General features: G+C 43.0%; 1 protein-coding gene across 4 annotated transcripts in view; it reads left to right on the forward strand.

Moving 5' to 3' along the window:
• Nucleotides 1–8112, forward strand: part of fam131bb (family with sequence similarity 131 member Bb) — a 31905-nt gene extending 23793 nt beyond the window's left edge. For all 4 annotated transcript variants that reach the window (XM_050047444.1, XM_050047445.1, XM_050047446.1 and 1 more), the window contains 2 exons: nucleotides 2339–2605; nucleotides 5067–8112. In XM_050047444.1, coding sequence (XP_049903401.1) covers nucleotides 2339–2605; nucleotides 5067–5285 — 486 coding nt within the window. In that variant the 3' untranslated portion in view covers nucleotides 5286–8112. The remainder of the gene's footprint in view (nucleotides 1–2338; nucleotides 2606–5066) is intronic.
• The last annotated feature ends 4934 nt before the right edge of the window (nucleotides 8113–13046 follow it).

Raw genomic sequence — 13046 nt, forward strand, 5'->3', positions numbered from 1 at the left:
CCCGAACAAGAGTGCTAAAACTCAAACTTGTGATGTCATCAAGTATAAAGTCAGGACCTGCTCCATAGACAATGAATTCGGAAGGATGTTATAGATGACACTGAGAGCACCCAGGGGAATGTGCTGACTATATGGGTACATTTTCTGTGTCAGAACTGAGAGCATTGCAGCAGAATAAAACTCATTTGGGTATAAAGAGGAAAACAAACATCCTGTGGGTCCACAAAATCAGTCTCCCATTCACTGTCTATGGAGCAGCTCCAGATTTTATACTTGATGACATCACAAGTTTGAGACTTACTTCTCTGGTTTCTGGCGATGAGAGAAAGTAATTCACATTCACAAATATTGACCAAACTTTCCTAGGTCATGGAAGTAACATATTGAAATGTTTAATTGGTGTAATTTAAGGTGTTCTCTTTAAAGTGTCTCTTAATTTTCACCCAACTACTTCCTTTAATTTCCAAGAAAGGAACTATCATGTTGCTCTACATTAAAGTAGCTGTATATGACATTCAGAGCATATCTTTGATTTAGACTTGGAGGTGGGGTTGTCTACATACTGCTCTGAATATTGGAGGTGTGTTATGTCCTCTGTCTAATCCGGTGACAGCCATCTCTTCGAACAGCCCAATCAGCAAACACCACCTACTTTGCAACATCCAATCACACTCAACCACATATACACACCCTGAGAGGAGGAGAGAAAACATCTGACAGCACAGCACAAGCACATCAATACCAAAAACCAGAACCAGCAGCTAGCAACTAACGGTGTTAACGGCACTAACAGTGCTAACAACGGCAACGGTGTTGACAGAACAAACAGTAGCCCCTTTTACACTGCCAGATTTTCTGCGAATGTTGGGCCGTTTTGCCGGCAAGCTGCGAGCGTTTAGACACACAGACTTGTGGGAGGAGCTGTTGATGACATCACACGTGTGACCCACTGGCGGTGGATAAACAGGAAACAGCTGATAGCAGGAATTAGCAAGCAGCTAGTAGCAAGAGGGAAACACAAACCTGACAGACACTGTAAAGATGAGCAACTGAGAAGACAAGGAATTGCGTGTCCTCCTTGCTCTCGCAAACAAAGAGGCCATTAACCGTCAGATGACAGGAGCGATGAAGAACGGGCCGACTTATGAGAGAATTGCCAAAGGACTGACCAGCCGCGGCTTCCCTTCCACATCACTGTTTATGTCACACGCTGAGCTACACGTTTTGTTACTTGCTCACGCCCCCATTGCCCCGAAAAAGGCGCATTCTGTATAAACAAAAGTAGGTAGGCGGCATTTTGCCGCACTCCCCGATTTTGTTTTTATGCTGCCAATGCTGAAAGAAGACTGATTGGGCTTTCCTGCAAATTTGCACAGTTCCTGTTTAAAAAGGGCTAGTGTTAACGTGGGAAAAAATCTGAGGGTGGACATTACGCTTTCACGATGATGCCATTCTGCCACCTTGGGTCGGGACGCCGTTATCAGCAGTAACCACCATATGAATGCGGTGCAGAGCAGCAGCGGTTAGCCAACTGGATACACACAAGGACTTACATACATTAACATGCACACACAGCTGGACCATCTACCACCACAGATAACAGAGAAACTCGGATTACAACACACACAGAGGTAGAGTGACTTCATTCTCTCCTCAGGACGCCATTATTCTAATCCATCTTTACATGGCACTTAGTAGTTTGCTGCTATGTTATGGTTCTGAATGTCAAATACAGATTCTTTCATAGTAAGATTTCTGAAAAGGAGAATATATTTTAGTAGTAATTATGGAGAACGCTTGTCACCGAATGAATGCATTCATAATTCATTCTGATTAATTGACGGTGTAACCTCAAGTGCACAGCAGGTCAGCTGAAAATACTAAAATGTAAAATTCCTCCACTAGCAAACATACAATTTAATACATAGTATTTTTACGTATTTAACATATACAGTAGGGAGAATGGAGTAATTTGCTTTAAAAGGAGCACTGCTCTCTAGTCACGAAAATTCTTGTGGAAATCATAATCTCAGCACAACTGTCAAAAACACAGGTTCCAGCTTTAAACAGCGAGTTGGAGCCAAGAGGATGTAAATGAAATGATAAACCTGAATGTCTGAGCACAAAGAAAAGCAGTATTGATCACTGGCACAGTCAGACAGAGGTGTGCTGTAACTATTTACTGTTTTGTCTCCCTGAGCTATTTTCTTGGCTGCCGACATGAGGCTTTGTCTATCTTGTTAAACTGCTTGATGCCGTGTCACCTGACATGTCAGCGTGTCACAGAGGATAAACTCAGATCTCTAACTCCAACTCTTCCTCCTCACCCTGTTCCTAGTCGCTGGAGCACAGGCTGCACAGTGCCAACCACTCTTTGCAAGCCACGCCCAACAGCACCATCCACAGTCTGGTCCATCCCGCTCACCCACCATTGGTCGATCTGTGGAACACGGGGCAGATGGAGGCCTATCAGACGGACGCTGGAGGCTACATGGGTGTGGCGGCGGTGGTGGAACCGAGCCTCTGTGTTCCCACTGGAGAGGAGATGGTGGGAACAGAACACTCCCCGCTACTAGAGCAGCAGGAGGAGGAGGAGGAGGTCAAGGTGAGGTGAACGTGGAGTTAGATTATGTAAAATTACATCCTCAGTGTTTAATATTTGATCTATGATGTGCCTAAGAACTCTGAAAGACCTACTGGTGCCTTTATTCTAGTAATTACAAATCATACGTGATTTACATACATTAAAATTTTATTTCCAATCACTTAGGCATGGATAGAGGTTAGTTTCAATGCATGCTTGTGTGGTAACAACAGGTACTGATGATTAGTCAATCTCTGCTTTCAGCTTCTTAAATGTGAGGATTTGCTGCTTTCTGATTTATATCTTTGTAAAATTAACATCTTTGGGTTTGGCGCTGCTGGCTGGACAAAACAAACAATAGTTACCTCAGGCTTTGAGAAATTGTGATGGGCATTTTTTAATAGGCTAAACAATTAATTGAGTAATCAAAGATAAAAGAGGATTAATCCATAATGTGAAAAAATCATTAGCTGCAGCAGGAGTAAGTGAACAATCTTTTTACCTTTTGGAAAAAGTGATGTAATTTCATGTCACAACAGGGACTGATTTGCAAGTGGTGTTAAGTTGGTATAGTCTTCTTGGGAACTCCAATGTTTGAAACTTCAGATTTTGCCTCTGACCAGCGACCTGTCTTTTGTTTCTCTAGAGGGATTTTTCCAAAGTACAGAGGAAATAACCCTGGTGATGTTAAAGTCCCCGTTTAATGGCTAGGGTAGTGCTACATTCACGTGTTTACTGTAAAAACCAGAAGCTAGGGATGGACTTGTCGCAGATATTGACTGGTGATTATAGTAGCCAATCTGACGTCACAAGCAAACATAAAAGTGGCTGAGCCGAAATGGCGCCTGGTATTGCCAACAGGGACACCATCAAGGGAAGACTGGCCGGACAGGTTCATCCATACAGACATCTTTACGACTCGTTATGAAGAGACCACAGGGAGAGTCAAATGGCCTTAAACTTAAAAGACACCACACTGGGGAAAGAGGAGGCTTTTGCCGCAGGATGTGGAAGAACATGAAGCATCCGCTCATGAAAAGAGTGGCGACCCATAGGGAAACAAAGCAGTATAGTATAATTTTGTCTTGGAGGTAAGCATCAGTGATAATTACAGTACATAAAAACAATGTTTGACGGTACGTCAGTGTTTACTACTGTGGCCAGACAGCCTACTTTTCCTGAAATGTTCTTCTTGTTGACTTCTTGCTTATCCAAAGCATATTTTGTTTGTACACCGCCTGGCATTTCGAAGCATATCGCAACGGCTATGCGTTTTAGCTTAAATGCCTCTGTACATGCTTGTAGGTTGCGTTATCTATAGTGGCTTGTGCCATGGTGTCTCATGCTACTACAAACAAAGCTTCAGTGTGGGTGATCTGGGTGGAGGACTAGGGTGTGGGTGTTACGCTTCCATGACGGCACTGTGCCGCCAACGTAAGCAAGGCTTGATGATGATGATGATGATGATGATGATGATGATGATGATGATGATGGCTTTATTGGCATTAACTCCAGGAGTTAGCACAACCAAAAACACAACAAAGACTCACAACTGCATGCAAGCTTGTAGGTCATGTGCACCGGTCGGTAACTGGCAGAATTCATGGTCATGGGGGAGGGAGATAAAAATCAGAGAAAGCGTTTCATTAGATGCAAAATTAGCAAACGCCCCAACGTGGAGGATGAGTCAGCAACAATTTTTTAATGTTTTCTTGGGAATGACAAACCCTGAAATACCATTGGGAATACCTCATTGTTGGGCCAGATGCTGGCATGTAGGTGACGATCAGAGCAAAGCATATATGATAAAAAAAAAAAAAAGAACACACATCTATGTTGATTTCATGGGGACTTAAACAGAAAGCTTGTGTAACAAACTGGGGGTGTTGACTTTGATAGAAGTAGACATTAGTGATGCAGCAAGGGTCTGATGAAAGATGTTTATGAGTTGCATTGTGGGTATTTTGGAGTTTTTGGTGCATAACTTGTGTTAGTGACTAAAAATCAAGAAATCTGTTGCTCCTCTGTTGCTTTGCCTGTGACCTTTTTCTTTATGCGTTTCTTGTGAGTCACCCAAACTTTATGGAAATGCGTAAAGCTTTTCAGCAGCTGACTCAGACGTCTTGGATGCTGAAGCCTCCTGCACATAGCAACAAGAAGCAGTTTGTGACTATGATTTAACAAACCAACAATGATTTGCTACTAAATTTCCATAATGGTCATCTAAATGTCAACAGTGATGGATGAATCATTTCAAGCAAATGTAGGGAGTCTTTACCAGTTGATCTTCACACTGCTGATCAGCTGAATGATGGGAAATCAGGTGATAATCATTTATAAGTCAGTTGACAGTGATGTAAATACTATAAGACTTGAAGTTAACAGGATAAAACCTGCAAAATCATCAGTATAGACCTTCACTTACATTGCATGGGTAATTAGTTGGCTGAACCTTCTGTGTGTCTCCGTCTGTCCTGAGCAGGAGGAAGATGTGGCACTGTGCATGGAGCCAGAGTTGGCCTCGTTGACTCCGCCCACGCAACAAGGGGATGCCTCTGGTGGCAGTAGTCCGGGGCAACCGCCGGCAGAGCCAATCACAGAGCGGAAGTCCTCCGATGTCACCTCCAGCCTCGTTCAGACGCTAGAGGGGAAGGAAGAGGAGGAGGGGCAGGGGCCAGCTGCTTCCATGGCAACCAACTGAGTACCTGGCTGTCAAGAGACTCCCTATTACAAACTGACCGGGAAGTCAGCGAGGAATGAGCGTAATAATACAGTATATATCTATTAATCTGTTCCTTTTCAGGTATCAAAAAACTTTTTGGTTGCGAGCAAATTCAAAAATGGTGAGAAACAGATCTGGAGGTGGACTCACAACGAGACAGGAGCTGATGCAACAAAGGACACCTATTTCTTTGTAAGCCTTACATCCCAAAGGTAACTGAAGAGAGGAGTGAGGATGGAGACACTGAAGGGGAGGAGGAGGAGGAGGAGGAGGAGGAGGAGGAGGAGCACCAACTGGCCGAGACATTTCCATCAGGAAAACGAAACCACGCAAAGAGGAAGAGGAAGGGGAAAGAAAACATGCATGCTTTTTATGGAGACAAGCAACTCGACCATGCCATCGTCTCATAATAATAATGAATCATAATAAAAACATTACAATAAGAGTAATTTTGTAATAAAGTAAAAAAAAAAAAAAGAACAAATCTATGTATAAGTGTATGATATACGTTTTCCTGTGGGAGAACTACTCTGTTTACAGCTGTTACTCGACATATTAGATAGTGTTTAATCAAATTAATTTTCCTGTTGCATCGAACACATACACTTTAAAAACGGCAACTCAAAAAATATGTCATGTGTAATTACAGAAGTCAGAGAAAAATGTCAGCATTTCAGTGAAATGCAGATTGACCCTCTAAAATAATCTATGACGTTGTGGCACCAGGATGCCCGAGGCACAACCCAGGGACAGGCGTGTCCTGCTGACTGCACACACTAAACTGCACAGATAAGGATTGTACTGTAAGATAGTGTGCTTCCTACTCTGTCTCTCTGTATGCATGTTTCTTCAGAGCACTATGGAGTACCTGTACTATACAGCACTGTATAGACTTTGCACTGAACCATAGTATCCCAGGTGGGGCCACAGTGGGCCCGGGCAATGAGTTTCATGGCAGAGAAATAAAGACAGAGCTGCATGAGCGAATCTCTTTTGCACTGATGCAATCCAACAGATCAGAGGTTGCCTTTGGACTGCTGACGTTCACCCAGTTCCCACTCTGAAAGCTTTCCACCGACAACCAAAACCGAGCCACTTAACAACACAGACCCTCAGCTGCTTTTTTTGTTTCTCTCTCTCTCTCTCTCCATAGAGGTAGTCGCGTTAAATCGAGGATGATAACCACTATTTGAATGTACTGGAAGACAGATGGCAGTACATGAGCGCTTGCTTTTTGATGTCTCCTCGCAGTCCGCATGGGAGAGAGTCTTTCCTAGGAAACAAAGATAAACGAGCGAGTCTTTCAAACGTGTGGGAGGGAGCTGTTGAAAAAGGATTCACTGCTGGCTCCACCACACATACACACATATACACACACACACACACACACACACACACACACACACAGAAAACACACAGATATCTAAATTGTAACCAGCAATAGGCAGACGACACACTGGTTTCCCAACAGACCAGTGTCAGCTCTGTCGTATAACTGTAAATAGTCTGAGTATATAGAAATCGCCTCTCACTCACAGTCACAACTGTTCTAGTACAGTATGATTTCTTTATTTTTTTACACCTCTCAGTCCCGCTTTATTTTGGGATTGCTCTCAAGCTTACAATTTTTTTTTTTTTAACCGTTACACGAGGACAAATGAAACGGAGGAATGTTTGTGTTGTAAATAAAGCCAACTGGAGAGTGTTTTTATCTGGCGGAGGAAGACGGACAGGCGTAGGTCCGAGTTCACGGCGGGGGAAATACAGCCCGTGTGCTGCTCAATCAGCCAATCAGGGAATAGAACAGAGGAGCGAACACTAGAGCCGAAGAGATCGGTGTCTTCCTGCTCATCGTGATTACTGTGAAGCAGCTGCCTGGGGTGTGATAGTGATTCTAATGATGTTTGAGGAAGCATTTGGTTTTTCTTTTTTCTTTCGCCTGAGGAAGAATGGGTGTTTTTTTTTTTGTTTTTTGTTTTTTTTTTCCAGCGAGGAGTTAAACAGACAGTGAAGACTTTCTGTGCATGACGAACTTCACCACACACAACCACTGTTTTCATCTTTTTCTTTCTCTCTCTGCTGGGGAGCACCTTCTCCTCTCACTTTGATGATTGTGTGAGAAACTTTTAAGATAAACAACTAAAAAAATAACTGACTTGAATGAATTTATTTATTGATTGCTTCTTTATGCAATGTTGGGGGACAATGTTTATTTTTCTACTGACTTGTTGAAATCCCTTCCAGTATAAGTTAGAATAGATGTCACGGTTGTAAAGCTGTCTTGTTTCGGTCTGGTTTTGAGCACTTTACACCATGAAAAACACACCTTGTCAAGAGATTAGAGATGGATAGTTTGGCAGCTCTCGATTATAACAAACCTATCATCGCTTTATTTCACTGCAAGATTCCCTGTTCAGTGACTCGTGAAAACAAGAGGGCTCAAAACTGCAAACAGAATGTCTTTACACAGTGGCACGTATTCATTTATTTATTGAACAATTACTCGGTGGGGAGGAATAATGTGACAGCTTGTACAGAGTCTATAATTTCATGTAGGTACCGACCCTTCTGGGAGCAGTATCTTTTTCTTTATGAGTCAGTTTTAAAGACGTCATGTGGTGGAAAGACTTGCTTTGTATTTGTTGAGGCTAATTCAGGGCTGGAAAGAGATATTATAAGGAAACATGCATGATGAAAAGACACTGCTTCAATTTGGGTTCTTTTATTGCTTTTTGTTTCTTTCTTTTTTTTTTTTGTTCATCAGAACCTAAATGAATGAATAAACTTAATAACAAGAAGCCAAATATATTTCTGTGGATGTTAAGGTTTACTGATCACATCTTTGTTAACTGACTGGTTTGCAATAGAGTTGTTCCGATACTGATGCCAGCGTCAGAAATACCTCCAATACTGCCTACAGTGCTGGGTCAGCTATTGGCGAGTACACAGTCTGATACCGTAAGTTATTAGTAAACTCAAAAGAAGTTTCACAACTGGTCAAAGAACTATTGGCGAAAAAAAGCAGATTGTTGTGTCTTGGCCAGAAAGTTGCACATGAACACATCGCAAACACTACAGCCAACAGCCAACTGGCAAGTACGCCTGCATTACAAGAAATACCTCCCCAAACCACCAGGTGGCGAACGTCTGTATTCGTCATTCAAATATGACAACCAGAAATACCGACAAGACCGATTCAAGAAGCTAGTTAGCACATTAACACAGCCTGATGTCGAAAGAACAAATAATTAATAAAGTTAATTTGCTAACTTACGTTCGGGAGCAGGGCCACGTCTCAACCACGTCTCTGTTTACCTGACAACCCTTCTTATACCTGGTCAACCCATCCTGCTCTGTTGGTCTCAGATATTCGACCCACCCTCCCTTCATCCATCATCCTCCCTACCTCATCCCTACCAACATTCCTTCATCCTCTCTTCCCTTCTCCCCTCATCTCCTCTTATTCAATCTGGTGCATACCTCTCCCATGTCTCATTCTAGGTACCGTCTAGGGGGCCTGTAATCAGCTCGGGTGGAGAAATACGAGTCTCCCTCTGCCTGATCTCCAGTACATCCTCCCAGATCAATCTAACAGAAGACATTCCTCTTCCACCTTCACCCCACACTTACATCTTACCTCACGACATATTGTTGTGGCGTGGTCCTTACTCGTGAATGAACCGTTATTGTTAAAGACCTTGATGGCTAAAAAAAATGTTCTTACCTTATTTAACACCCTCTTGACTTTAGCTGTTTTTACTGTCTTCACTTTAGTTTCTCTTCTCGTGCACTGAACTGAACTGCCAATCAGCTCCAATATGATTAAACGTGGCCAACTGTCAGCTTGGTGTGTCAGGGCATTAAAACACTAGCCAGCACAACAACTACTGTCTTACATCGGCAAAGCGGAATTAATTTCCGGTAAACAGTGTAACGTTTGGCGACCTCTATGGCGTTCTTTCTCTGTATGCATTTGTTCATGTTTTACAGAGGGTTTAACCTGAGCCATGACATTAAATGATAGTAATCATTTAATTTTTTTATGCAATGGTATCGGATTGGTACTCGGTATTGGCAAGTTTGCAAGTTCAGGAATCAAAGTCAGTATCAGGAAGGGAAAAATGGTATCGGAACATCTCTAGTCTGCAACTGAGTTCCTCTTTTTGTATAATTCTACTGCCATCCTCCAGAGTTACAGTAACTTGTCTGCAGGCATGACGCTCAAAATCTGCTTCTGGTCCTCTGCCTTTCTCCTTCTCTCTCTTTCTATCTCTTTGTATCTGTTATGTATATTTGTGTCTGTCTGTATGTCTGTCTCTTTGTCTGTCTGTGTACAGTAAGTCGTCTTGTTGGAAGAATCACTGCCTGAAAAAAAAAAAAAAAAAAGTTTTCACATCAACCAAAGGGGATTTGAGGCAATCAGACATGTAACATAGATATGATTTGGAAATGTGTTGCAATAATAAAAAAAAAAAAAGTAACCGCTGTAAAAAATGCTGTTAAAATTGGATGGCTTCTGTAAAAGTCTGTATTAAATTGGAATTATTTGTTTTGAGATGAGGCAGTGTGACTTGTGATACCAGTGTACACTCACACCTATGCATGCTTGTTGGACGGTTGTCACAGGATGGTTCTTCCACGTGGTCCCCCCTCTCTCCCCTCTTCTGTCAACAACTCTGTTTCTTCCTGTTTCTCTTCCTTTTTCCTGCACGACAGAACCTCCTACACCCCCTCCAGCTCCTTTACCTGTCTCCTCTTCTTTTCCTCTGGTGGAGAAAGAGCAAATAAACAAACCAACGAATGGCATTTCTTGTGCTCATGTGTGGATATCTTTTCCAAGGTGTAAATAATTAGATTCTCACACCTCTCACCTCTTTCTCTCGAGAGCGTCAACACGTGATATGTCTAAACAACTTTTGGCGGCAGCCAGTGTCTCTGGCCGGCTCGTCGTTGCTTGTCAGACAAAACAGCAATCACCAAGGAACTGGCAGCAGTGTAATCCAGCCTGTCATGCTTTTCCAAACACATTCCTCTCTAGTCGATATCTGGGATTTTATGCCAGGAGAATATTAACGACAAATTCTCAGAGACAGGCCTCCTCTGTGGGGACGAGCTGCTTATTTGTTCAAGTTCACACAGGAATCAGGAGGCTGAATCACACTGTTGACCTTCACAGTACAAATGTGTTTGATTGATCAGAGATATTCTCTTTTCAAACCTAAAAGCTGGAACACTGATACAGAGATTTTTTTCCACCCACACTGGTGACGAGCCTGTCTGTCGATCCACCACTGAAATATTGCAACAGCTGTTTGGTGGATTGATATGAAATTTGGCACACTCATTTGGGACTCCCTAAAAAGACAGTGTTTCACCGGGGGGCGGTGCCTCATGTCCTGCGACACATGTTTTTGTCCGCTCACATTGGGCAGTTTGGTCACTTTTTGCAGTTTAAGCCCATGGTTAAACCTACTGGAGACCTCACGCCTAACTGTAACTTCAAACAGATGATTTGGGTTTTTTTTGTGATCTAAGTGTATAAAGATACACTTAGATTTTTGCTCCTTGTACTGCTAACACCGCTGCAACTGCGACTCGACCTTCCTGTAGATTTTTCAAATGAGTCATTTGTAATTGCTTATCCTGTTAGAGGTCGTAGCAGTGCTCGAGCCCTGACATTGGGCGAGAGGCGGGGTACACCCTGGATAGGTCACCAGACTATTGGTGTTTCTCAAAGTCAAAGATCCTTCTTTGGTAGGAAAAGTCCTTCCAAGGAAGGATCCTACAGAGGCAAGGCAAGAGTCCTTCCTAGCATTCGGTGAAAACACATTGGAACAGGCTAACGAGTGTCCCCAGGTGTGCGTCATTAACCCTCAGCAGACTGAGGTTTCAGGACCATTTAAGGATCCTTCCCTGACTGTAGAAAACACCCCATTGCAGAGCTAACGTATAGAGACAGACACCATTCACTATAATGAATGTGACTTAACCCAAATGCAGCACACTGAGGCAGGCAGACAGTTGGTAATGACCTTTATTGCTCACACAAATAGGCAACAGTTCTGGGTCTTTGGGTTTAGCTTGCTAGTAGTTTCTCTTGAGGCTGGTAGTGGAGTGAAGACTGAAGTAACTAGCCGAACCAGGAGAGCTGGGGTAAGCAGGATTGGTGTAGCACCATGCAATCACAGAGCCGAGCAGATGAGAACCAGGAAGGGAGCAGGCAGGACTCGGAGTCAGGGACAGAAGGCTGAGGTGATTACCAGGGCAGAGACAACGGAGGCAGGTCAGGAACAAGCAGGGTTGGTACCAGAAAATCAAGCCAAGCAAGAGCGAGTGCTGGAATGTCTTGCATGAAGTCTAAGAACAATCTGGCAAAGAGTGTGTGTGCTGGAGAGGCTTATATACCAGGCAGATTGGCTGATGAGCTGCAGCTGTGGAGACAGGTGAGAGGAGTTTTCTTGATGAGGGAGGCGTGGCTGGCTGGCAGGGTGCAGGTGAATGGAAATTTACCAGGATCAGGTGAGGGAGAGACGCAGACATTCACGCTCACATTCACCAATTAATCTGACCTGCATGTCTTTGCACTGTGGGAGGAAGCTGGAATACTTGGAGAAAACCCACAATGACACGGGGAGAACATGCAAACTCGGCACAGAAGGGCTCCCCCATCCCGGGTTCAAACCAGGAACCCTCTTGCTGTAAGGCAACAACGCTAACCACTGCACCACTGGAAAATATATACAATTAAATTGCGCTAAAATGTGTGTACATTTAGACTGATTAAATTACAGTTTACAGACTATCAATTCCTATGGACATAGGTGTGAGACCAAATATACACATGATAGGAAAACATAAATACTTTATCCTGTATGCTTTCATACTTGGTATGCATCAAAAAACTGATTTCAAATTCACACTTTGCCACTTAGTCCAACTTCTTATTTTTTATCAGACCAAAATAACTCTGGATTTTTGTTCTGCGTTCCTACAAAGGTGCACACAGGTTATCATATAAAGTATGAATGTGCACTCAGAGCACAGGCTGGTGGGACGGTCTCGGAGCTCGCCCAAGTGTGCACTGCTGCATCCTGCAAAACCATGCCCAATCAGGTGAACAGGGAGTTTTTAGGGAGTCCCGTATACATTAATGCCCCACTCAGGATAAATAATAATGATGTTTGTGGTCTCTCTGAGACAGGCTTTTACATGTACAACTCTAGAAAGTTTTTACGCCAGCAACCACTTTATCTTTTGTCTCAGTGATCACAGCTTAACAGTAGAAATACAGTTTTCATTCTCCCAGGAATGTATGCTTGTATGTGTTTGATTGGCCACTGCAGTGTCTCACAGGATGACATCACATTGCGGTCAAGCAGTTGAGCCAGATTCAGCTTTTCTTTACAGAAGACCCTGTGTTGTATTTTTTTGCCAGGGCCCCCAACACGTCACTGTACTGCTGCGTTTTGTCGCTGTGGTAAACACAGCAAAACTAATGACATCCCCATCACCCTCAGCTGTACTTTGTGTTTAATGCTAATTAGAAAATAGCATGCTAACACCGTAAACTATAACTGTGAACATACACGTTAGCATGCTAACTTTAGCATTTAGCTCAAATCACCTGTGTTGTGCCTCACAGTCGCTAACATGACTGTAGTTTTTCTTCTGATTGCATATACTTTTTTGTTGTAGATAATTGAAATAAGCTAGTAGACAGTTTTAGTATTTATTATCTTT

This window comes from Epinephelus moara, chromosome 6 (genome assembly GCF_006386435.1).
Source record: "Epinephelus moara isolate mb chromosome 6, YSFRI_EMoa_1.0, whole genome shotgun sequence".
Taxonomy (NCBI): domain Eukaryota; kingdom Metazoa; phylum Chordata; class Actinopteri; order Perciformes; family Serranidae; genus Epinephelus; species Epinephelus moara.